The sequence below is a fragment of the Salvelinus namaycush genome, chromosome 10 (assembly GCF_016432855.1).
Source record: "Salvelinus namaycush isolate Seneca chromosome 10, SaNama_1.0, whole genome shotgun sequence".
NCBI classification, from domain to species: domain Eukaryota; kingdom Metazoa; phylum Chordata; class Actinopteri; order Salmoniformes; family Salmonidae; genus Salvelinus; species Salvelinus namaycush.
The window spans coordinates 19,940,698-19,968,153 of NC_052316.1; the positions used below are offsets into that span (position 1 = coordinate 19,940,698).

Consider the following 27,456-nt stretch of genomic DNA (forward strand, 5'->3'; position numbering starts at 1 on the left):
GTCCTCCCAGCTGAAGAAGAATCTACTGCACTCTCTCCTGACAACACATCATTCATAGCCATAATGACGACAGCATTCTTCAAGGGTTATGAGACTTTGAAAAACAAGGGTGCATTCCAGGGTTCATTATTGATAGCTAAACATGATATAAGAATGAGGTGGCCTTCAAGCATTCAGTTTCATTTAGTTACACATTGCGTCAAGGAGACAAAAACAGTATATCAATCATTTCTGTATCTATAATAATTGTCTATATTATGACCACTGCCACTTGACAAAAATATAAATTCTCTGTTCATTTGTTAATTTCAAGGTGAAGTTATTTTACAACCCATAAACTAGTTTTGTAATGAATTCAACATAGCAGAACTATTATTTGTAATTACAAGTTTATAACATCAAATAACCATGTATATTATCATACATCAGTCAGACTTTATGCTCAGTGCACATTGACTTGCCCGAATTGAAGACAAGGAAATGGTGCAGCGGTACCTCCCAGTGGTTGCTTAAAGCGCCAATCATAAGTAGAAACAATATCAAAGCAGCCTCCACACCCCTGGTTCGGTAAAAAGCTGAGGGATCAGGCTGGAGAAATGTAATCACAAAAATTCATAGACAGAGCTATGGGTGCAAGGAATGACCATCCAAGATAGCAAAATGATAGTTTGAACCATGTTTTAAGGCTGTATAGTGTTTGTTTACATTTTCTTTGTTTACAAACATTGGGGTAAACAAGCTTACATTTTGGGTTCTGATGGGGTATGACAGTTAAACTAAGCTCATGAGGCATTTATAAGTTATATTTTTCAGGAATCAATGGGTGCATATCATTAATTTATTAGTCAAAAAATGGATGTAGAAACTGTTGATTGCCCCTTTAAAGGTAGTATTTACTCAAAGACAAAATCAGAATTTCTGGGATGCTTTTTTTTCTACACTTGATGGCATTACATTTGTTACACAGTTATCACAAAGCAATTTTTTAAATAATATGCATAAAATCATTGCATCCTATTTTGAGTTAGCACCTCAAAGCTGTCCTCTTTTGTGAAACTGGTAAAAGAAAGTCACGGTTCTCTGTTTCAGCTAGCTTTCCAACATTAATCTTACTCTGTACTTATATTGTTGTGCAGATATTATAAAGAACTGGTGATGATTCTATTGATACGCTTATAAATCAGATATCTCTTGTAATTACTGTTAGGCTTACATGCAATTCACCATTGCTTTACAGTGGATAGTCATGTCTGTTGTATACATTGTTTGTTGGGCCACAGGACAGGCAGTAATCAGATCTTCTCCACAAAGTTCCCAGGGAAGAGTCCTTCCTTGCCACAAAACCTGCCTCTCCACCAGCCTGATGCATCTGCAGGGGAACACAGAGATATGGACAGCTGTGGACTCCACACACAGTACAGTCTTAGAACTCATCCAATACAGGTCTGAGCATGAATTGATGCTGTGAGCTTATTCGGGATCAGCACTTAAAGCATAATAGCACTGTGTAGTCTCTTCTGCCTCTTTCTTCTCACCCTTTTCCACAGTTTCTTAACAAATAGAGAATTGAGTACTATTCTATTCCTTCCCTACGTGTTCCTCACCTTCATTGAGCAGGTCGATGATATCATTGGTGTCGAAGCTGAGCTCGTCTGTGTCCTGGCCAGCATACTGGTACAGCGCCCGGCAACGCGGGCCGGTGGGGCGTGGCTGGGCCTTGGGCCGGCTGGACGGGGCCGGGGGTGGCCGCTGGCTGCTGATACTCCTCTTCCTCTGCATTCTGGAGAGAGAGAGAGAGGAGGGGGGAGATGAGAGAGGGGGATGAGAGAGATGAGAGAGAAAGAGAGGGGGGGGATGAGAGAGAGAGAGAGGGGGGGGTGAGAGAGAGATGAGAGAGAGAGAGAGAGGGGGGGGGGATTAGAGAGATGAGAGCCCAACTCCAACCCTTCACTGCAGATAGTATATTTTGTGAATACCCACTGTGTGCTCAGTTTATTCAGCTCACCCAGACACGCCCTGGTCAGGCACGTTGAGGAAGTCCAGGTTCCCCTGCTTAGTCTGAACCGAGCCTCGTCTCGTATTCAGGGAGCCCAGTTTGGGGAGGGCGGCGCTGGGGGGCCGGTTCTGTTTCTGGGGGATGGAGTAGGTATGCTCTGGCTGCTGGGGCAGTGGAGCACCTCTACCTCTGGGTGCACCATTCTGGTGCCCTAGTCAAAGAAGAGGAACACAGATACCATCAAAACACAAGACAAATTGTATACCATTCATACACTAAGACCTCTAATATCTCAACATAATTATCACAGTGGTGGTACACAGTTCATAGTGAGCACTGCAAGTCCATGTTCATGGAGTGAGGCCTGCCAATGACGTAGGAACATATCTGGACCAAATAATGAGTTTACCTCTGCTGGGAGGCTGACTCCTGCCTCCTCCATGGTTCTGTGGAAATCCCTTCTTGGTGGGCTCTGACAAAATAAACATGTAGAGTTTTAAACTATGACATATTAGGATTAACAGGATATATTATATACTGTACACTGTATTGAGTCAGACTTAGTATTCTATACATTATCTACTATATCTATGTCTCTTTTCCACTTCGGGTATGTAATTCTTTCTGTTCCTGATGCTCACTGGAGGTCTTTGGCAGGCCATCTCCCACGTTGATGGTGAGGGTCTTTCCAGCTGGTTTGATCTCAGCCAGGTCTCCCTGTCCCCTCTGGAACACCACAACACGGGTGCCCCCTCCACCCCAGCCCTCCTTCTTCACCCGGAACTCCAGTCTATAGAGAGCCACAACAGTGGACATGAATGATATGATCAATTTTACCAGATGCTTTCATCCAAAGTTAACTCGATCAACTAAACTATGGAGACCACACATAGAGAGTCATATAGCGAGGCTGTTCCTATCCAGTATGTGTGTAGTCATACCTGTCGTTGAAGGAGAGAGACAGCTTGTTCTTGGTCACCTCTTCATAGCGCTTACAGAGCAGGCTGAGGAACTCAGTCTTGAAGTTGGACTCTAGCAGACTGTCATACTGAGCCTCATGCACGATGAAGAAATCATCCTGTCTCATACTACATGGAGAGGGAGAAAGGCAGAAATGGAAAGGTGTGAGGGATTGCCGTTGATAGAAGACAAGAAGTGTCACACACAGTAGGCCGATATAGCAAAGTTATTTTTTTACATATCCTGTGTGATCAGTTCCTGTTTATTAATGACAACACTGACCACAAAAGTTCCCAATGGTACATCATACTGGACTGTTATATGCTATTCTAAGTCTAGCAGGGAGAAAAACCCTTTACCTGAGAGAGACAGAGTGGATGCTCTCAAACTCCAGCTTCCGTTTTAACACCTCCTTTATCTGTCCCTTCTCTGGCCCCTTCTTCACCTTCTCTCTGCCTATCAGGTAGATACCCTTGGGAGACAGAATCAGGTCCCTCTTGATGGACTGGAGAGAGAAAATGGGAGGGGGAAAGAAAGAATAAGAGTGAGAATGAGTGTGTGTAAATGGAAGAAGTTAACCCCATGTTGTGTTGTTAACCCCGGCATTGGCTCTCTTTTCCTCACCGCTCTGTAAGGGAGGGACAGGTAGACTCACATTGAACCTGCGGTCAAACTTGTTGACCGAGTCTGCAAAGTCGACTCGCTCCCTCTTGGCCAGGAACTGTCTGAGCTCAGGCCTCTGCTCCAGGCCCAGGTAGTCTCCAACAAAGTTCCTGTTGATGCTGTTCCTCCTCCGCTCCTTAGAGTTGTACAGGATGTCCGAGGCTGCGGATAACATGCGAGAGAGGGGAGTTCATGGTCATTTTAAGTAAGAACCTTCAAGGACATATTCATTGCTGTATATTCATTTTCTGTATTTACATTGATTTATGTATATTCATATTTCTTCCTTGTTTCATCCCCACACACCCCTCTAGGATCATTGACACACTTACCCTCCTCCCTCATCTGTTCATATTTCCTCCTGGCGATGTACTTCCTCCAAGCCTTCTGGATGGTCCTGGCGAACATGTCAAATTTCCTCTCCCGCATCTCTTCCAATAAGAAGAGCTAGGAGAGACGGAGGGGAGAGGGAATGCTTTGATCAAAGAAACCATTTTACAGTATATAGATGAATACCTCACACCTTTTTTGTAATACATTTCATATATTCATTTAAACTGGGAAGACCCATTGAGATAAAAGAAACAGCACTTTTCTCAGGGAGACCTATGTGGGCCCCTACCGACTCTGGGGCCTTGACAAAGACCTTGGAGCGCCCCATCTGGTACTGATCTGTGTCCATGTTGACAGAGCGGAGGAGATGCAGGACCCCCTGCTGCTCTCCCCCCTGCCAGCACGGCCACGTCTCTGCCGTCAGGATGGCATACCTGCAGGCCACACACAGAGGGTCAGGCACTGGCGGGGGGCATACACTACACCCCCCCCCCCCCCCCACACACACACACACACACACACTGAGAGGACACAAAGCAGACACTGAAGGACACACACCTAAGAGTAAATAAGACTCACCTCTGTAGGAACTTATTGAAGACTCTGCGGTAGGCGTAGCCGGCTCGACGTACACGAATGTTCTCCCGCAGCCCAAGGTACTCCACCTGGTGCTTGGCCCTAAACACACACACATAGTTTCATCATCCCCTTTATTCTAATGTTCCATTTCTAATGTTCCAAACTATACCGTCATAACTCCCTGCTGAATTCTCTGAATGTTCTGCTATTGGATATTTGGTGTCTGTTGAGGGGTGTAATAGGGACACACCGGCTCTCCTCCCAGTCCTTGGGTCTCTTAGTCTCGTTGGGTTTGATACATCGGATATAGTGGGGGGTGCACTTCATCAACGTGTTCACCAGATCATTGGCTTGTTTCTGCAGAGAGAACATAAGAGATGGATGTACCACCATGTAGCTACTAATAACCTCAAACCTATGGGTGTACTGTTCCACTCAGCCACTGAACCACAGTGCTGGCAGTGGAGTGGGGACAGTTACCTTGATCTTAGAGCTAGCAGTAGTGGGCCTGCTCTTCTTGTCTGTGTTGAGGTTTTCAGGGAAGAGGCTGCGGATGAAGTCACTGTGGGAACAAGATGGAGGACAACATTTCATTGACCTCTCCCACATTATTTTCAAGCCTTGGTTGTTTTGAGACACGTGTCTGTTAAGGTAAAGATAGAGGCCTACGTACTGTTCACTGCTCTGCATGAGTTCAATGAGGTCATTAAAAAGCACGTCCCGGTTTCTCTCACAGAAGCCATTTATTTCGTAGGAGACCTGAGGTGACATGAGACATCATGTGTAAATATCAACATTCACACCGACATTCACACTTCCTTCACCCACATGTCTAACTACCCACTTCCCATTGATGGAACATTCCTTTCTACCTCAGCCTAGAAGTGTCTACTTCTATGTGTTTTGAGCATGAGAAGACTTGTCCTCTCCTGGTACCCACCTTGCCTGCGTAGTGGTGGACGACAAAGCCAGAGTTCCAGCTGTTGAAGTGTTCGTGAGTGCCCACCGCCGCAGAGAGCTTCTGGAGCAGGGTGCCATCTGCCCCCTCACCCTTGGCATGCATGGTGGCACACACATCATCCAGCACACTCATGATGCCTGGCGGGTTCTGGAGGGGATTGTTAGACATTTAGCGTGGTAGCCACATGCAGAATAAAGACACATTTGTGGAAATTGCATTGAGATATTGTCATTTTGGGCTCACCAACTTATTCTCGATGAGGTCACACACAACCTTGTTGTTGAAATACTCAATTGGTGTCCACTTGATGCCTTCCTGAACATACTCTTCCTGGGAGAAACATAGAGAGATAGATAATGCCAATATAATTATCACAACATCCAAGACACCTCGTAAAGGAAATTAAAAGTGTTGAGATTTGAGAGTGGTTTGTACCTGTTCAGCCTTCAGTGTCAGCTCAATAAATATCTGCTGTAGCTTCTCGTTAACAAAGTTGATGCAGAACTGCTCAAACCCATTCCTCTGCCAGAAAGCACACATCCAGATTGAAGACAATGTTATCACATAGCTATGTCTGGTCTTATTATCCCATCAGAGATCAGAGATGTACATGTCTATGTATTTAATATACCATTCACCTGAAATATCTCAAAGCCATATATGTCAAGTACTCCTATACTGTATTCTTCATGAGGTTTCTGTATGGCTTTGTTTATTGCCTGGTAATAGGAGAGGAAGAAAGAGGAGAGTTAATTAGTATGAAATGGACGTGTCACCATTACTGTATTTGTGTCTGTGTGTGTATCATTGCAGTGTATAGTAAACTCAGCAAAAAAAGAAACGTCCCATTTTCAGGACCCTGTCTTCCAAAGATAATTCGTAAAAATCCAAATAACTTCACAGATCATCACAGATCTTCATTGTAAAGGGTTTACAATTACAGTTCATAGACAATTAATGAACATCCACCTGTGGAACTGTCGTTAAGACACTAACAGCTTGCAGACGGTAGGCAATTAAGGGAGATAGGATAGACAGCTGATCGTCCTCACAGTGGCAGACCACGTGTAACAACACCTGCACAGGATCAGTACATCCGAACATCACACCTGCGGGACTGGTACAGGATGGCAACAACAACTGCCCGAGTTACACCAGGAACACACAATCTCTCCATCAGTGCTCAGACTGTCCGCAATAGGCTGAGAGAGGCTGGACTGAAGGCATGTAAGCCTATTGTAAGGCAGGTCCTCACCAGACATCACCGGCAACAATGTTGCTTATGGGCACAAACCCACCGTCGCTGAACCAGACAGGACAGCAAAAAGTGCTCTTCACTGACGAGTCGCGGTTTTGTCTCACCAGGGGTGATGGTCGGATTCACGCTTATTGTCGAAGGAATGAGCGTTACACCGAGGCCTGTACTCTGGAGCGGGATCGATTTGGAGATGGAGGGTCCGTCATGGTCTGGGGCGGTGTGTCACAGCATCATCGGACTGAGCTTGTTGTCATTGCAGGCAATCTCAACGCTGTGCGTTACAGGGAAGACATCCTCCTCCCTCATGTGGTACCCTTCCTGCAGGCTCATCCTGACATGACCCTCCAGCATGACAATGCCACCAGCCATACTGCTCGTTCTTTGCGTGATTTCCTGAAGGATAGGAATGTCAGTGTTCTGCCATGGCCAGCGAAGAGCCTGGATCTCAATCCCATTGAGCATGTCTGGGACCTGTTGGATCGGAGGGGAAGGGCTAGGGCCATTCCCCCAGAAATGTCCGGGAACTTGCAGGTGCCTTGGCGGAAGAGTCGGGTAACATCTCACAGCAAGAACTGGTAAATCTGGTGCAGTCCATGAGGAGGAGATGCACTGCAGTACTTAATGCAGCTGGTGGCCACACCAGATACTGACTGTTACTTTTGATTTTGAACCCTCTGTTCAGGGACACATTATTCCATCTGTTAGTCACATGTCTGTGGAACTTTATGTCTCAGTTGTTGAATCGTGTTATGTTCAAACAAATATTTAAACATTAAGTTTGCTGAAAATAAACGCAGTTGACAGTGAGAGGACGTTTATTTTTTTGCTGAGTTTAGTTGTCCCTGACCTCCACCAGATAGTCAAAGAGTCGTGTGTAGAGGGCCTTGGCCAGGGCGTCTCGGGTATAGGTGGCTTGTTCTTGATTGAGTGTCACATCGATGGACTCAGACTTTCCACCCCACTTTGAGTCCATCTTTCTGCTGGTCAGTTTGTCTTGCAGACGCGTTGGGTCAACGCCCAGCAGATAGGCAGGGAAGGCAAGCACTGGGAGGGAGGAAAAACATACAGAACAAACAGAATACCTGAGCAAAATACATGAATTCCTGCTTTCATTATGGCAAAAGTGTGTTTTGGTGACTATCCCTCTCTAATGTTTTTTCACCTTATGGGGACAGTTGCATTGATGCTTACTTGTGCATGTGGAGCTCTGTGTGCATGTGTTCATGTGGAGCTCTGTGTGCATATGTTCATGTGGAGCTCTGTGTGCATGTGTTCATGTGGAGCTCTGTGTGCATGTGTTCATGTGGAGCTCTGTGTGCATGTGTTTGTGTGGAGCTCTGTGAGCATGTGTTCATGTGCATGTGTGTGTATTAGGCATGTTTGTCTTCTCCCACTCACAGTCAGTGCTCTCCACCTGCCCATAGTTGCCTGCCTCTATGAAGCTGATGTTTCCAAGGTGCAGGATTCCTGTTATGATCTGCAGCCCCTGAGCCTGGTAGGCCTCCGGGATCCCAATCACATTCATGGCTTCCTGTGGACAAAACTCAACACTGTTGTGTCTATGGTCTATGGTCCTGTACAGAGCGCCATTACTGCTGGCTCTGACAACACACAAGGACTGGGAAAACACAATAGAACAGTATATTTAGCTAATATAAGCCTGTATTATGAATATAAATATGAGTGTCAATTTGTTCCCAGCGCTTCTGTGATGTCTCAATAAAGAAAAAAAAATGTGTACTCTGTTTTAAGCCCTGATGGCGTAAGGTACCATTGTCTCCTGAAAGTCCTTGCTGTCATTAGTTCCGTCCACTTTGTATGTCCCAGACTGGTTCAGGTAGTAGTAGTATTCTGGAGTCATGATGCCCAGGGCTTCTTTCTGCTGGGGGTTGGCTCCCTCTATTAGCTAAATACAACAGTTCAGACAAAACACAACTGAAAGTTACAGCACATGAATTACACATCAACAATTCACACCCAATTATGAAACCCTACAGAACCGTTAAATCTGTGCTGTAGGGTGAGAAAGTCAAACACATTATCATTGTGGGTTGTTAAGTTACTGCTGGCCTAGCTCGGTGCCTGACTGACCTGGTAGTAGACGTGGAAGTTCCTCTCGTTCTCATTCTGGCTCACCACCCTCGACTTCTCAAGAAGGAAGTTGGAGATTTTACCACCGTCCGGCTCTCCTCCTCTGCTAAACTGGATCTCAAAGTATTTACCCTGTTAGATCAGAACACACAAAAACCTATCACTCAAATTAGACATGGTTCATTATTCTGACTTTGTGGTTGTGGTCCGGGGGGCAGGTAGCCTAGTGGTTAAGAGCGTTGGGCCAGTAACCGAAAGAGAGCTGGTATCGAAGCCCTGAACGGACTAGGTGAAAAATCTGTCGATGTTCCCTTGATCAGGGCACTATACCCTAATTGCTCCTGTAAGTAGCTCTGGATAAGAGCGTCTGCTAAATGACTCGTATTTAAATGAAAATGGGTATGTGGCCCTATGTATTGGTAGAATGGAATTATCAGAGCAGTGACACGAGATGTACTAATGCTCTGTACCACAAGATGTACCACAAAATAATATATTTACATTACTACACAGCTGTTGACCCCACCCAGGATTTCACCTCATCTCAGTCTTCTCAAGCTCTTTCATCTCATTGTGTTGTTCTTCTATAATAGAGGCCTACAGTACAGCTGGGAACCTCAGAGGCAGGAAACCCCAGAGGTGACATGCACTCAGCTACAAAGCCTGCACGGTTGCATGTGGATGTGGTTAGGAGTTGAGGCTAACATCTCAGGATCTCAGCAGTAGGGAAAGGGGAGAGGGTGAAAGGTGGCTGTTGCATACTGCTGCTGTGGGTATATAGTCTGCAGAATTCAGATCACCTCTGGTAGAGCACTTGAAAAACAACAGCCTCTGTGCACAGTGTCTATAAGAATAGTTAGCACAGAACTAGCAGAAATGATCAGTTTACAGTATCAGTCTTACTTTATTAGCCCACACACAGTGTCTAGAGAGGAGGAGGAAGAACAAGATGAAGGGAGGCTGATTGCTGTACATATCACTCACAAAGCGACTGGAGTTGTTGTTGCGGACAGTCTTGGCATTGCCGAAGGCCTCTAATAGAGGATTGGACTGGAGGATGATGTCCTTCACATGCTGAGAGACACATACAGAGAAACATCACAACACAGCACTTCAGTTTCCTTCACAGTCATTAGTAATGGTAATGCTAATAGTAGTAATAGTAATGGTAATAGTAGTAATAGTAATGGTAATAGTAGTAATAGTAATGCTAATAGTAGTAATAGTAATGCTAATAGTAGTAATAGTAATGGTAATAGTAGTAATAGTAATGGCAATGCTAATAGTAGTAATAGTAATGGTAATGGTAATAGTAGTAATAGTAATGCTAATGGTAATAGTAGTAATAGTAGTAACAGAAGGTAATACCTGCACTTTATCACCTCCTCCTGATACTTTGGAGATGTAACCCATAATGTATTTTGCAGCCACAGTCTTCCCAGCTCCACTCTCCCCACTGGCACAACACACACAAAACATACAGCCATATTAATGATAACCCTCTAATTTACACTGTATCAAAAAAACTTTTTGTGAAACTTGTTGTGAAGGTGATCTATGGCTGCACATGAGTTTCTGTTTCTTTTATACTAAACAGAAATATAAACACAACATGTAAAGTGTTGGTCCCATGTTTCATGACCTGAACTAAAATATCCCAGAAATGTTCCATATGCACATAAAGCTTATTTCTTTCAAATTCTGTGCACAAATTTGTTTATATCCCTGTTTGTGAGCATTTCTTCTTTGCCAAGATAATCCATCCACCTGACAGGTGTAGAATATCAAGAAGCTAATTAAAAAGCATGATCATTACACAGGTGCACCTTGTGCTGGGGACAATAAAAGGCCACTCTAAAATGTGTAGTTTTGTCAAACAACACAATGCCACAGATGTCTCAAGTTTTGAAGGAGCGTGCAATTGGCATGCTGACTACAGGAATGTCCACCAGAGCTGTTGCCGGAGAATTTTATGTTAATTTCTCTATCATAAGCCGCCTCCAACGTTGTTTTACAGAATTTGGCAGTATGTCCCACTGTTTAACGTATACTGTTTACAGGAAACTCACTCTACATCCTTAGATGAAGTTGAGTGGGAAAAGGAATGGGGTGGTGAAATAATTTTATGTCATGGACAAAGGAACTCAAAGGGTGTGATGATATTAATTAACAAACATTTTGAATATGAAAGTGGACGAAAAAAAGATTTGGCTCATTAATTTATATGGTCCAAATCAGGATGATCCACAGTTCTTCGAAAATATTTATACCAATTTATTGAACTTATGATCTAATCATTATGGTATGAGACTATAACACAGTGTTAAGTACCTCAATGGACCGTAAAGGTAATCACTCTACAAACTATCATCACCGTGCCCTTAAGGAAATCACAAATATTATGGACACATTAGAAATAGTGGATATTTGGAGACTAAAAAACCTCGACCTAGTGAGATATACATGGAGGAGACTTAATCAAGCTAGTCGTCTTGACTACTTTCTTATCTCTTTCTCTCTTGCATCAAAGGTTAAAAAAGTTTTAATAGGACACAGAATGCGATCGGATCATCATCTAATTGGCATTCACATAACTCTTATAGATTTTTCACGTGGACGGGGATATTGGAAATGTAAGTTTACTGGAGGACAACTTATTTTTAACCAAGACAAAATAATTTATAACTGAATTTTTTCAGTATAATATAGGTTCAGCAAATCTCCTTATTGTTTGGGATACCTTAAAATGTACCTTCAGGGGTCATTCAATTCAATATTCATCAATAATAAAAAAGCAGTTTCTGGCTAAAGAGACAAGACTAACAAAAATAATTTGCAGAAACTCGTTACTGAAGACGGAGTCATCTATGATTCTCCGAATGATATTTTAAAAGAGGAACCTAATTATTTTAGGCAGATGTTCTCTTTTCCGTCTCATCCTTTCCCACTGAATGAAGATTATGCTAAGTAATTCTTTCCAAATAATATAAAAAATGGAAAATTAACAAATGTACAGACAGATCAGTGCGAAGGCCAAATTACAGAGGAATAACTTTTTGAGGCTATTAAATCCTTTCAGTCTGGAAAAACCCCATGGCTTGATGGCATACCAGTAGAGGTATATCAAGTATTTTTTGATATACTAAAAGCTCCATTGTTAGATTGTTTTAACTACTCATATAGAAATGGTAGTCTGTCAGGTACTCAGCAGGAAGGTCTGATTTTTCTATTATTAAAACAAGACCCAGATGGCAGCATAGCCTAGTGGTTAGAGCGTTGGACTAGTAACTGAAAGGTTGCAAGATCGAATCCCCAAGGTACAAATCTGTCGTTCTGCCCCTGAACAAGGCAGTTAACCCACTCCTAAGCTGTGATTGAAAATAAGAATTTGTTCTTAAACCTTTTTAGGGATAGGGGGCAGCATTTTCACTTTGGATGAATAGCGTGCCCAAATTGAACTGCCTCCTACTCTGTCCCAGATGCTAATATATGCATATTATTATTACTATTGGATAGAAAACACTCTGAAGTTTCTAAAACTGTTTGAATTATGTCTGTGAGTATAACAGAACTCATATGGCAGGCAAACTTCCAAACAGGAAGTGGAAATTCTGAGGCTGGTGTTTTTTCTACTCATCGCCTATTCAAATCCCAGGAAGATATGGATTTGTTTGCACTTCCAACGCCTTCCACTAGATGTCAACAGGCGGTAGAACGTTGAATGAAGTTTATACTGTGATGTGGGACCGGATGGGAGGTCTTTCAGTCAGTGGTCTGGCAGATTGCCAGTTCCTGGTCACGCGCATTCCTCATGATATCGCCTTGCGTTCCATAACTTTTACAGACACAAAGGAATGCTCCGGTTGGAACGTTATTGGATATATATGACAACAACATCCTGAAGATTGATTAACTTGTCAAACTTAATAATTTGACAAGTTTATTCGACCTGTGATATAACTTTTTGAAGTTTTTGTCCGACGTTATGCGTGACTTGCACGAGCGTTTGGATATGTGTACTAAACGCGCTAGCAAAAGTAGCTATTTGGACATAAATAATTGACATTATCGAACAAAACAACAATTTATTGTCGAACTAGGATTCCTGGGAATGCATTCTGATGAAGATAATCAAAGGTAAGGGAATATTTATGATCTAATTTCGTATTTCTGTTGACTCCAACATGGCGGAGAAATGTTATTTATATTTGAGCGCCGTCTCAGATTATTGCATGGTGTGCTTTTCCCATAAAGTTTTTTTGAAATATGACACAGCGGTTGCATTAAGAACAAGTGTATCTTTAATTATATGTAAAACATGTATCTTTCATCAAAGTGTATGATGAGTATTTCTGTTATTTGACGTGGCCCTCTGCAATTTCTCCAGATATTTTGGAGGCATTTCTGAACATGGCGCCAATGTAAACTAAGATTTTTGGATATAAATATGCACATTATCGAACAAAAAATACATGTATTGTGTAACATGATGTCCTATGAGTGTCATCTGATGAAGATCATCAAAGGTTAGTGATTAATTTTATCTCTATTTCTGTTTTTGTGACTCCTATCTTTGGCTGGGAAAATGGCTGTGTTTTTTGAACTTGGTGGTGATCTAACATAATCATATGTTGTGTTTTCGCTGTAAAGCATTTTTTAAATCGGACACGATGGGTAGATTAACAAGATGTTTATCTTTCATTTGCTGTATTGGACTTGTTAATGTGTGAAAGTTACATATTTCAAAAAAATATTTTTGAATTTTTTCAGCGGAATGTTGTGGGGGGGTTCCGCTAGCGGAACGTGTGTCCTAGAAAGGTTAACTGACTTGCCTGGTAAAATAAAAATATAAAGACCCAGTCTATCTAAAAAACTGGAGGCCCCTTACACTTCAATGTTGTGATGCAAAAATACTAGCAAAATGCATAGCACTCAGAATTAAAAGGGTTTTACCAGGTATTGTTCATCCTGATCAGACACGTTTTTTACATTGGAGATAATATACTACTAGAAATAATAGAACATCATGTAACATATAAGAAGCCAGGAATGGTATTTACAGCGGATTTTGAAAAGGCATTTGATAAAGTAAGACTGGATTTTATTTATAAATGCCTGGCTTTTTTCAATTTCGGTAATTCTCTTATAAAATGGGTAAAAATAATGTATAGCAACCCCAGGTGTAAAATAATAAATAACGGCTACTTCTCAGAGAGTTTTGAATTGTCAAGAGGAGTTGAACAAGGGTGTCCGCTGTCACCATATCTATTCATTATGGCCATCGAAATGCTAGCTATTAAGATCAGATCCAATAACAACATTAGAGGATTAGAAATCCAAGGCTTAAAAACAAAGGTGTCCATGTATTTTTATATCACCTTTATTTAACCAGGTAGGCTAGTTGAGAACAAGTTCTCATTTGCAACTGCGACTTGGTCAAGATAAAGCAAAGCAATTCGACACATACAACAACACAGAGTTACACATGGAATAAACAAACATACAATCAATAATACAGTAGAAAAATCTATATACAGCATGTGCAAATGAGGTAGGATAAGAGAGGGAAGGCAATAAATGGGCCATGGTGGCGAATTAATTACAATATAGCAATTAAACACTGGAATTGTAGAATGTGCAGAAGAGGAATGTGCAAGTAGAGGTACTGGGGTGCAAAGGAGCAAGATAAATAAATAAATACAGTATGGGGATGAGGTAGATTAGATTGGCTATTTACAGATGAGCTATGTACAGGCGCAGTGATCTGTGAGCTGCTCTGACAGCTGGTGCTTAAAGCTAGTGAGGGAGGTCAGAATCTCCAGCTTCAGTAATTTTTGCAGTTCGTTCCAGTCATTGGCAGCAGAGGAGAGGCGGCCGAAGGAAGAATTGGCTTTGGGGGTGACCAGTAAGAAATACCTGCTGGAGCGCGTGCTATGGGTGGGTGCTGCTATGGTGACCAGTGAGCTGAGATAAAGCGGGGCTTTACCTAGCAGAGACTTGTAGATGACCTGGAACCAGTGGGTTTGGCAACGAGTATGAAGTGAGGGCCAGCCAACGAGAGCGTACAGGTCGCAGTGGTGGGTAGTATATGGGGCTTTGGTGACAAAACGGATGGCACTGTGGTAGACTGCATCCAATTTGTTGAGTAGAGTGTTGGAGGCAATTTTGTAAATGACATCGCCGAAGTCGAGGATCAGTAGGATAGTCAGTTTTACAAGGGTATGTTTGGCAGCATGAGTGAAGGATGCTTTGTTGCGGAATAGGAAGCCGATTCTAGATTTAATTTTGGATTGGAGATGCTTAGTGTGAGTCTGGAAGGAGAGTTTACAGTCTAACCAGACACTTAGGTATTTGTAGTTGTCCACGTTTTCTAAGTCAGAACCGTCCAGAGTAGTGATGCTGGACGGGCGGGCAGGTGCGGGCAGCAATCCGTTGAAGAGCATGCATTTAGTTTTACTTGCATTTAAGAGCAGTTGGAGGCCACGGAAGGAGAGTTGTATGGCATTGAAGCTCATCTGGAGGTTAGTTAACACAGTGTCCAAAGAAGGGCCAGAGGTATACAGAATAGTGTCGTCTGCGTAGAGGTGGATCAAAGAATCACCAGCAGCAAGAGCGACATCATTGATGTATACAGAGAAAAGAGGCCCGAGAATTGAACCCTGTGGCACTCCCATAGAGACTGCCAGAGGTCCAGACAACAGGCCCTCCGATTTGACATACTGAACTCTATCAGAGAAGTAGTTGGTGAACCAGGTGAGGCAATCATTTGAGAAACCAAGGCTGTTGAGTCTGCCAATAAGAATGTTGTGATTGACAGAGTCGAAAGCCTTAGCCAGGTCGATGAATACGGCTGCACAGTAATGTCTCTTATCGATGGTGGTTATGATATCGTTTAGGACCTTGAGCGTGGCTGAGGTGCACCCATGACCAGCTCTGAAACCAGATTGCATAGCGGAAAAAGTGGGATTCTAAATGGTCGGTAATCTGTTTGTTAACTTGGCTTTCGAAGACCTTAGAAAGGCAGGGTAGAATAGATATAGGTCTGTAGCAGTTTGGGTCTAGAGTGTCTCCCCCTTTGAAGAGGGGGATGACCGCGGCAGCTTTCCAATCTATGGGAATCTCAGACGATACGAAAGAGAGGTTGAACAGGCTAGTAATAGGGGTTGCAACAATTTCGGCAGATAATTTTAGAATGCCGATGACTCAAGTTTTATATTAAGTCCTCAAGCTAGATCCCTGCAATGTCTCATTTAAGATCTAGATAAATTTTCTGTACTCTCTGGACTAAAACCTAATTATGATAAGTGTACAATATTACGTATTGGATCCTTAAAAAATACAACTTTTACATTACCCTGCAGTTTACCTATAAAATGGGCTGATGGTGAAGTAGACATACTCGGTATTCATATAAAGCTCTCCACAATGAATTTCAATAGAAAACTTGTAAAAATAGACAAGATCCTGCAACCATGGAGAGGTAAATACCTGTTTATTTATGGAAAAATTACCCTGATTAACTCCTTAGTCATATCTCAGTTTACGCACTTACTTATGGAGCTGCCTACTCCTGATGATTCATTTTTCAAATCATATGAGCAAAAAATATTTCGCTTTATCTGGGACGCTAAATCAGACAAAATAAAACATGCCTATCTATATAATGAATATGAATTGGGTGGGTTGAGATGATTAGATATAAAAGCACTAAACCTCTCTCTAAAAGCTTCACTCATTCAAAAGTTTTATTTGAACCCTAAATGGTTCTCAAGTAGATTACTAAGAAAAGTGCATCCATTGTTTAAAAATGGCCTTTTTGCCTTTGTGCAGATTGCCATGTCTCATTTTTGATTAATTGAAAATGATACTTTTTTCAAAGTATCTCTCTTTTTCAAACAAGCATTGCAGAGCAGGCTACAATTTCAATTTCATCCCCCTGAAAAGATAGAACAATATTACAACAAATATTATGGCTGAACTCAAATGTGCTGGTTGATAAAATACCTGTATTTATGGGAAAGATGTTTGAAAAGGGTATTTTGTTCTTAAATTATATTGTAAATTGTAATGGTAGAGTTATGTCCTTCATGGAGTTATCAGCATTGTACGGAAAGGTCTGCTCAATCCAAGAGTACAACCAATTGATTACAGCATTGCCCCAAAAATGGAGGAGGCAGGTGGCAGCGGGAGGAGGTAGGGAACTGGTCTGTCTGCCCAATATAAAGGATCAAAACTGGCGGAGGAATAAAAATAGCATAAATAGGAAAGTATACCAGTTTCATTTGAGGACTAGGTTGTTGACAACTGTGCCATACAGATAAAAAAATAGTTGGGAAGAGATTTTTGATGTACCGATTCCATTGTACAGGGTGTATGAGTTGATATATAAAACAAGGCAAGATTAAATACTTTGTGCTTTTCAGCTAAAATTATATATAGAATTCTTGCCACCAACAAAATGTTGAATATTTGGGGCATAAAATCATCAAAGCTCTGCAGATTTTGTTGTGAGGATACAGAATCAATAGACCATTTATTTTGGTATTGCCCTCAGGTAGCCTGTTTCTGGTCTCAGGTTCAGGAATGGCTGAAAATGCATAGCCTTGATCTAAAATTGGCCCTAGAAATAGTACTGTTAGGAGATCTAGAGAGACCGGGTCAGTCAGTTACTAATATACTAATAGTCTTAGTAAAATTATTTATTTTCATCTCGCAATCTGTGGATTCTATTCGATTAGATAGATTGAAATTGTACATTAAACATCACAGTATAGTTGAAACATATGAGTTGCATAGAAACCCGAAGTGGGTGGCCAGCAGAAATAGATGGGAAGGGCTGAGGGAAGCTGAGGGTTGGTATGTGGAATTGGAGACAAGTGGGAGTGGAGTTGCTGTGTGAGAGAGAGAATGATGGTCAAAAGATAAAGGGGGGAAAAAAGTCAAAATAAATCATAATAAAAAGTACATTTGAATGACACTAAGTGGCAGTGTTTTTACAACTAATGCTGGTTTGCCTGAGGCTGATGCTGTGCAGGTGTTTGTACACATGCATATACACACACTCTCATTCAAATAAACACATACAAGAACACACACATACATGTAATAGTGCCAGACATGCACACAAACATATACAGTTGGCATTGCTGTTATGATTTCAGTTGTTCTTGATGTCCTTTGTTTTAAATGTATTATTTTGTTTTATTTTTTTGCATTGTTGTTTGCTGTTTTCTTCTGTCTTTTCTTTTTTTCTCTTTAGTTCATTCTCTTGGTTGTTGGTGCATTGGGGGGTTCTTGGGGGTGGGGAATGGAATTAATTGTATTTTTTATTTTGTTTTTTCTTCCTGGGGGGGACTGTGGGAAGGGTCTCGAATGGTTGAGAGACAGCTATTGGGGAACTGTGGAGGGATCTTGGAGGGTTCGGGTTCACGTTTTTTGGCCTGGTGGTAGATCGGTCAACATGGTCTTGAGCAGGGCATTGATCCTGGATGTGTGTCGCTCTGAATGGGAATCTGTTGGATGACTGGTATGATGTGGTTATTGAGCGGCTTCACTGCAAGTATATTGTATGTTTCGAATATTCAATAAAAAAATAAAATAAAATCAAGATAACAAATAATAAAGTATGTCCCACTGGCCTCATAACCAATGACCACGTGTAACCATGTCAGCCCGGGACCTCCACATAAGGCTTCTTCACCTGCGGAATAGTCTGAGACCAGCTAACCGGACAGCTGACGAAACTGTGGGTTTGCACAACCAAAGAATTTCTGCACAAACGGTCAGAAACCATCTCAGGGAAGTTCATTTGTGTGCTCGTCATCCTCACCAGGGTCTTGCCCTGACTGCAGTTCAGAGTCCTAACTGACTTCAGTGGGCAAATGCTCACCACGGATGGCCACTGTCACACTGGAGAAGTGTGCTCTTCATGGATGAATCGCGGTTTGTACCAGGCAGATGGCAGACAGCATGTATGGCGTCATGTGGGCGAGCGATTTGCTGATGTCAATGTTGTGAACAGAGTGCCCCAATGATGGCGGTGGGGTTATGGTATGGGCAGGCATAAGCTATGGACAACGAACACAATTGCATTTTATCAAAGGCAATTTGAATACACAAAGATACCGTGACGAGTTCCTGAGGCCCATTGTTGTGCCGTTCATCCGCCGCAATCACCTCATGTTTCACCATGACAATGCACAGCCCCATGTCTCAAGGATCTACACAATTCCTGGAAGCTGAAAATGTCCCAGTTCTTCCATGGCCTGCGTACTCACCAGACATGTCACCCATTGAAAATGTTTGGGATGCTCTGGATCGACGTGTACGACAACGTGTTCCAGCTCCCGACAATATCCAGCAACTTCGCACAGCCATTGAAGAGGAGTGGGACAACATTCCACAGGCCACAATCAACAGCCTGATCAACTCTATGCGAAGGAGATGTGTCGCGCTGCTTGAGACAAATAGTGGTTTTCTGATCCACGCCCCTACCATTTTTTTAAGGTATCTGTTAACAACAGATGCATATCTGTATTCCCAGTCATGTGAAGTCCATCGATCAGGGCCTAATTTATTTATTTTGATTGACTGATTTCCTTATATGAACTGTAACTGAGTAAAATCTTTTAAATTCTTGCATGTTACATTTATATTTCTGTTCAGTGTAGTTAGAAAGGAAATCACACACTGATTGAGCTTTGGTTCTTTGTTAGTTCTGAGAAAAGCAGTGAGAGTAAATGTTTTTGGGTAGAATGACGCACATGAGAAGGCCTAAGGTGCGTCAGAGAGAGGCACAGAGAAGAACTAGGACTACATACTGCCTGCCAGCAGAAAGAGATAGCAGTTATGACACTGGTATAATAACACACCTGATAATAACACACTGGTTCTCCTGATCAATCATCATGTTCCTGTACATGTTATCAGTCAGGGCGTAGATGTGGGGAGGGTTTTCATACTGGGCCTTTACATGGAGAAAGATGGACAGAAAAACAAGAGAGAGAGAGAGAGAGAGAGAGAGAGAGAGAGAGAGAGAGAGAGAGAGAGAGAGAGAGAGAGAGAGAGAGAGAGAGAGAGAGGAGAGAGAGGAGAGAGAGAGATTAATATACAACTATGAAGGTAAACAAGGAAGTGAATGGGAATACGGTATAAAGACCAAAGTATATGTTGAACAATAGGATGGTTTACTCACAGCCCCTTGGTAGAGTTCAATTTCCCGGTCAGTGAAGTAGGGCATCTGTTTGAAAGGGTTCACTGATATCAACACAGAGCCAATATAGGTCTGCACATGACAGTTAAGGGTGTTTCTGGTGAAATCACAGAATATGATATTGAAACAATCACAGCGAAATTGTTGATTTATGTAAACTTTTCAAAAAGATAAATATCCCAAACCATACATTAATTTCATCCGGACTGGATTACACACACAAATATAATGCTTTTTTTCACACAAAGAATGAAGTAAGTCCCGAATGTGCAGTAAAATATGTACTAAAAACACGGAAGTGTGCTGTTGAGTCACAAAGTGCATCCAAAAGAGGAACAGTGCAGTCCTATTATTGCATACATTCATGTGTGTCTGCGCATGTGAAGAAGTTGAGTGAGTACATATGTGTGGTAGGGGGATGAGGCAAGGATGGTATGTATGTTTGTTATTGTGTTGTTGCTACTGTGTGAGTACAAACATCAGCTGTGCTCACCCATGATATAGAATGGAAGGACCTAATGCTATCGGCCAGTGGAATGACCTCAATGACCTCAATTCTCAAATGGTTTAAAAGCCATTTGTAACAGTTTTTTGTTTGTGTGTGTATATGTGTGTATGCCTATAAATACATCAGTCTGAGAGTGTGTGAGGGAGTAGGTCGTGTCTCCACAGTGTACTTCCCTGCTGTATTTTTTCTGAAGAGACATTTGTGAGAAGTGATGAAGGAAGGTCCCTAACAGACAATGAAACAGGATACGAAGATGTAGTCATCCATGTATCTCTTCTTCAGGTTCTCCACGATGGCGTCTTCGCTGATCTTGGACAGTAGCACCATGTCGTCCACACCACTCTGCTTGACATTCTGACTCTGCCAGTGATACTTACTGCCCTGCAGGAGAGAACGGTCAGGGTTAGGAAATGCACAAACTTTTTATTTGTAATTGAGGCAGAGAGAAAAGCAGAGGTAGATCTATAGATGACCTAGTTCATACTGAATGTGAGTTACAGAACATTATGAGAGGGTATCTACAAACAGGAGGGGTATAGAAAACCAGAGGAAGCATGGGCCAACTGTAATTGGAAGGCATGTGCACCAGTAGACATCAGAGAGAAGTTTCTCGGCAGCAGGGTCTCTCTGTGTGTAACTGTGTCATTAAGAATGTGACTAACTGTGGTTATCAGTACAGGAAGCTGAGGACAGTTACCCGGCAACGCTCTGTAGATGAGGTGAGCATATGCCAATTTGGCCATCTCTGTAAAGTACTGCTTCCCACTCTGATCTACGACAGTGATAACCAGTAGTTGTGGTATCTATTGAATATGCTATCTTTAGGAGTCTGTGGAATGGGAGGGGACTCAGTTTAAAGTATACCATTGGACCACAGATAGAGCAATGAGACAGATATTTCACAGGATGTATAAATGTGAAGCATCTGGTTCGCGTTTCCACTCACTCCCAAATATGTTGGTGAGAGGAAGCCCAAACATTTGATCTCGATACAGTTTTCTGTTTCCAAAACTAGAATCTGTTATGAACAGAGTAGACTAAGTTTTGTAGACTTTACCCGTTGCCAAAGTTTCAAACAACTGCATTGTTTAGAAGGAGTGCAAGGGCAAATTGAGTTATTGCACACACGCGCTTCACAGAGTAGGCGTTCCCTAAAAGAAATATGCAAATACTTGCTAGAACACACCAATAGGCTGTCACTAGCTCTTGCTTATTCTGCCCACTATGATTTATTTGCTCCCACTGGAACCGACATCCTGTGGTCTATCTTGGGTTAGTTATACAAATCTTTGATTGGGCCATGGTTTGGTGATTTCTTTACACAAAATTAATGTAGTGCATTTTAAAGTAACTGCCAAAAAAAAGACTCTCCTTTCATTTTCTGCTTCCCTCCCATTCCTATGCCTTCAATATGATGATGACGTCCACCACATCGTGCAGAGAGTTTCCTGACTTCCCTATCACCACATAAAGAGTTGAGTTGAACCAGGTTTGGCCAACGATGGTGTATTACACTGCATGATATGATCTTAGCCTTGTTTGGGTTCCCAACGCTGTTTTGTTTTGATGTGTGGTGGAACCTGAAAATAGGTCTAACATGATTACTGTGGTCTGAGTTCCAACTCTCTCAACCTTCTAGTGATAACTTTGGAGGAGAAAGTTCTAATACAAATGTATATTGGAACCCCAGTGAGTCAGTCAACTCTCTGGCCAATCAATCAATGATATTCAATTACAAATAAGCTACCATGAACATTAGATACTGTAAGAAAACAAGCAGTACTTCAGTCCTTGAGGGCCGGCAATTGAATCTCTGTTGTAAAGAATGATGCCCACTTTTCATGTGAACAACCTGACTAAGGCTGTTTGTTTGTCACACATTTCAGACCACATCCATAAGTATTCGGCTCAGCACACAGAAATGGCGTCAGCTGGGTGAAACCAAGGTTCTGACTGCTTTAAATAGCTAACTGCTGATTTGACTGCTGATCCAGTGCTATGCTAAAATAGCCCACTTGCTGCTGTGTAGTGTCAGACCTGGGAGATGCTTTGTGTGTTCAGAGAGGACTACTGTAGTTCATTCCATCTGTCATCACTGTTGTGACTCACTCACTACTGTGAGTGAGTCAGCCTGTTGCAGAAAAAAGTTGTGACAATGCATCCAAAATCAATCTATCAATGAAAGAAGTCTTATTGTAAGCTTACTCCGCTATCTTAGAAAATCTTTTGTGTGTTTGCGCATCCAGCAAGGGGCCGGATCTGTGCTTGGGAGTCTGTGTGAGGAGGAAGTATTGTGCTAGAAACTACAGGCCCCTCTGTCTCTCTGTCAGGGCTGCTGCACTTCCCTTCTCACGCCTCACCACTACATCTTGTGAAACCCTCTCCACTTTTCAACACGTCACTGCTGCTCTTCCATTCCAGACAATACTTCAGAACTTCTTTAAACAGTTCACCCTTACATTTACATGTTAATCCAGAGCGACTTGCCGTTAGTGCATTCATTTTAAGATAGCTACAGTGCCTTGCGAAAGTATTCACCCTCTTGGCGTTTTTCCTATTTTGTTGCATTACAACCTGTAATTTAAACTGATTTTTATTTGGATTTCATGTAATGGGCAGACACAAAATAGTCAAAATTGGGGAAGTGAAATTTAAAAAATTACTTGTTTCAAAAAAAAAATTAAGAATAACAAACAGAAAAGTGGTGCGTGCATATGTATTCACCCCCTTTGCTATGAAGCCCCTAAATAAGATCTGGCGCAACCAATTACCTTCAGAAGTCACATAATTAGTTAAATAAAGTCCACCTGTGTGCAATCTAAGTGTCACATGATCTGTCACATGATCTCAGTATATACACACCTGTTCTGAAAGGCCCCAGAGTCTGCAACACCATTAAGCAAGGGGCACCACCAAGCATGTGGCACCATGAAGACCAAGGAGCTCTCCAAACAGGTCAGGGACAAAGTTGTGGAGAAGTACAGATCAGGGTTGGGTTATAAAACAATATCCAAAACTTTGAACATCCCACGGTGCAACATTAATTCCCTTATTAAATAATTGAAAGAATATGGCACCACAACAAACCTGCCAAGAGAGGGCCCCCTACCAAAACTCACAGACCAGGCAAGGAGGGCATTAATCAGAGGCAACAAAGAGACCAAAGATAACCCTGAAGGAGCTGCAAAGCTCCATAGCGGAGATTTGAGTATCTGTCCATAGGACCACTTTAAGCCATACACTCCACAGAGCCGGGCTTTATGAAAGCAAACATGTTTGGTGTTCGCCAAAAGGCATGTGGGAGACTCCCTAAACATATCGAATCAGTCAGATGAGACTAAAATTTAGCTTTTTGGCCATCAAGGAAAACGCTATGTCTGGCGCAAACCCAACACCTCTCATCACCCTGAGAACACCATCCCCACAGTGAAGCATGGTGGTGGCAGCATCATGTTGTGGCAATGTTTTTCATCGGCAGGGACTGGGAAACTAGTCAGAACTGAGGGAATGATGGATGGTGCTAAATACAGGGAAATTCTTGAGGGAAACCTGTTTCAGTCTTCCAGAGATTTGAGATTGGGACGGAGGTTCACCTTCCAGCAGGACAATGACCCTAAGCATACTGCTAAAGCAACACTCGAGTGGTTTAAGGGGAAACATTTAAATGTCTTGGAATGGCCTAGTCAAAGCCCAGACCTCAATCCAATTGAGAATCTGTGGTATGACTTAAAGATTGCTGTACACCAGCGGAACCCATCCAACTTGAAGAAGCTGGAGCAGTTTTGCTTTGAAGAATGGGCAAAAATCCCAGTGGCTAGATGTGCCAAGCTTATAGAGATATACACCAAGAGACTTGCAGTTGTAATTGCTGCAAAAGGTGGCTCTACAAAGTATTGACTTTGGGGGGGTGAATAGTTATGCACGCTCAAGTTTTCTGTTTTTTTGTGTTATTTCTTGTTTGTTTCACAATAAAAAATATTTTGCATCTTCAAAGTGGTATGCATGTTGTGTAAATAAAATGATACAAACCCCTCAAAATCAATTTTAATTCCAGGTTGTAAGGCAACAAAATAGGAAAAATGCCAAGGGCGGTGAATACTTTCGTAAGCCACTGTAGGTGAGACAACAACATATCACATATCTCAGTAAGTACATTTTTCCTCAATAAAGTTATCAGCAAACTCAGTACTAGTAGGAAAAGAAAGAGCAAGGGTTAGACCTTACCCAGCTCCTTAGGAACAATAGTCCCCTCTACTGCTAGTTTTCACATTTGATAGGACTCTTTTTAATGCTTTTGATCAGTATTGTCATACCTACATGTACTTTCTCTCTCATGTCTTGTTAACGTCATGAGAATACAATCTCTGGTTAGGAAAAAAACAGGTTGTAGCAGCAGCAGAGAAGTTTTATTAACTACTCCATAGTGTACAGCACATTCTTACACAAATGTGAGGACATAGGATTCAATCAATGCTTCTATCCCTCTTGACTAGAAACACTCACTATAACCTGAGTGGATACTAGCAGGGCTTGTCAGTCAAAAGAGGAAAGGACAGCATGTTCTCCATTTAAGGAGTTAGAGTCTCTACTACTTGATGTCCACTACCTCCTGTTCTGCAGCACTTTGTTGTATGATTTTTGTTGACAAGAGTGATAGAAGACAACAGTTATCTATTTTCCTTTCATCATCTGGACATAAAATGAACACACAGTGAACATCACTGTGCTTCCCCGTTGGTTCTAAGTCAGCTGTTGCCAGGCTCCAGAGTGTGATAAGTGCCAGCATCCGGGCATAATGTGAGAGCCCACTGTACAGCTGAGTCAAGTGACCTCAACCTAACATATAAGGCCATGTTCTTCAGAAGGTCTGTGAGATAGAGGAAACCATCACAGGAGGCTGTTGAGGGGAGGATGGCCCATAATGGCTCATAATAATGACTGGAATGAAATTAATGGAATGGTTTTAAACACAAGGAAATAATTTGCTTGATCTGTCAAAGCTATTCCATGAATTCTATTCCAGACATTACTATGAACCCGTCCTCCCCAATTGAGGTGGCACCAGCTGCCTGTGCTCAGCATATACAGTAGATGGAGAGGATAGACGAGTCCTAGTGAGGAGAGTCTGCAATAGTCTAGGTATGTGTGTGGTGTGTTACCATCGTGCCGGCGGTGCGTGTGCCCCTCTTCTTCCACGGTCCTGGACCAGGTGTTCAAAGTCCAGACTGTGTGTGTCGGTAATCCCACACTAGCCCCTTCACAGCACGACCATCACAGTCAGGAAGTCTCTAGCACACACAGTCACACAGACAGAACAGCCACCTAGAAGACTTTAACATTCAACGCATTCAAACGTACTTCCTCATACTCCCACAGACCCAGAGCGAAACAAGAACTGCTCTGCCACAGACTTAAGAGGACACAGACACACACACACACACACACACAGATACAGACACACACAGAGATACAGACACACACACACACACACACACACATACACACACACACACACACACACACACACAAAAACACACACACACACTCACCTTATAACTATAGGTACCACTTCTACTCTGTTGCATTTATAATTCTTCATTTAGTCATGGTCTAAATGTTTAGACCTAATTAACAGTCAATGTTGATACTGTTAGGGGCTGTTATATCATACATTGTTAAAGTCCATAACAAACGTAATCTTTGATACAGACAGTATTTTCATATCATGAATAACCCCTCTATAACATACCAATAATTTAACTGATGGCACTTCTGTGTTTAATTTCCCATCTCACTTTACATGACGCTTCAGTTGTTTACTAACTACTCCACCCAGACTGTGGTTAGTCTCTCAACCTTAACATCTGAAAGGCTTGCAGTGAATGGCACTACACCCATAACGAACTTTAAAACGTTTAATTAAAGAGACATTTTAAAAAGGGTTTTTACATGACATGTTCACCTCTGATTTAGACACTGTCTCCTGTATTCCTGACCCTGAGTTGGCTCTAGAACATGTATCCTCCATGTTTATTCCTCTAGCATATTAACATGCCCATTTTAAACAATACAGCATCAAAGATAGATCTAACTCTTGGTTTTCTTCTGTGCTATCTGAGCCCATTTAGATGAGAAATCGGGCCTTGGCCAAGGCAAGAAAAACTGACTGCAGTGGACAGTGGTCTGCTAGTACTTCTAAATTTTGGACAACAGTAAATGCACTGAAGCGTACAAATTCCTCTTCTTCCCTGCCTTAGCAAGTTCTGTCTGACTCTGGCATCAAACTGAGGAGAAAGGGATAAGTGATGCTTTTAATAAACATTTTATTTCGGCAGGCTTTTTATTTGAGAGAAACTGTGGTTTAATTGACCCTGGTCAGTCAATCGACTGCTCTTCCCTCTGTTCGCCTCTAGCTGAATCGCCGGTTAACTGTCAACTTCTAGTGAATCTTTGTTTTCATGTTAACAATTTACTATCTGTGGTGCTAGATGCCTTGCTTAAGATTGATGTAAAAAAAAATCCAATGGGGCTGATATGCTTGATCCATTTTTGCTGCAGCTCTCTGCCCCCCTGATTGCTGAATCATTAACCCATATTTTTTACCTGATGATTATATCTGGTACTATCGCCAAGGTTTGGATGGCGGCCCATGTACTCCCCCTTCACACAGCCGGTGACCCTTGTGACCTAAATAATTATCGCTCTATTTCTAAACTTTCTGCCTAGCTAAAATATTAGAATCCTTGATTAATTCTCAGCTAAGATCTTTCTTATCTTTGAAATGTATCCTAAATTTACATCAGTCGGGGTTTAGACCAGGTCATAGCACTATCTCTGCTGAATCCCTAGCTATAAATTATGTGGTTAACTGTATGGATAAAAGACAACATTGTGC

The 27,456-nt window shown here is 42.1% G+C and overlaps 1 protein-coding gene across 1 annotated transcript; it reads right to left on the reverse strand.

The window, feature by feature from the left end:
- Positions 1–370: 370 nt before the first annotated feature.
- myo1f (myosin IF) lies at positions 371–25,898 on the reverse strand. The gene is made up of 28 exons (XM_039002468.1): positions 25,721–25,898; positions 20,811–20,942; positions 20,036–20,125; positions 19,713–19,807; positions 10,210–10,297; positions 9,826–9,915; positions 8,842–8,973; positions 8,522–8,656; positions 8,149–8,281; positions 7,598–7,794; positions 6,131–6,211; positions 5,928–6,014; positions 5,736–5,822; positions 5,472–5,639; positions 5,205–5,290; positions 5,012–5,093; positions 4,782–4,888; positions 4,532–4,630; positions 4,242–4,386; positions 3,952–4,066; positions 3,612–3,781; positions 3,316–3,461; positions 2,938–3,084; positions 2,638–2,786; positions 2,406–2,468; positions 2,006–2,207; positions 1,605–1,780; positions 371–1,369 (listed from the first exon to the last, which is right to left on the reverse strand). Exons 1-28 carry the CDS (start codon positions 25,721–25,723, stop codon positions 1,293–1,295), a joined length of 3,282 nt encoding a protein of 1,093 aa, XP_038858396.1. The 5' UTR covers positions 25,724–25,898; the 3' UTR covers positions 371–1,292.
- Positions 25,899–27,456: the final 1,558 nt, after the last annotated feature.

Bases quoted from the DNA above. Each gene is read 5' to 3' on its own strand.
- myo1f (XM_039002468.1), bottom strand. The intron at 8,282-8,521 runs GTACCTTACGCC...TTTTGTCCACAG, and splicing joins AGGACTTTCAGGAGACAATG to GAAGCCATGAATGTGATTGG. The intron at 1,370-1,604 runs GTGAGGAACACG...GTTCCCCTGCAG, and splicing joins CATCGACCTGCTCAATGAAG to ATGCATCAGGCTGGTGGAGA.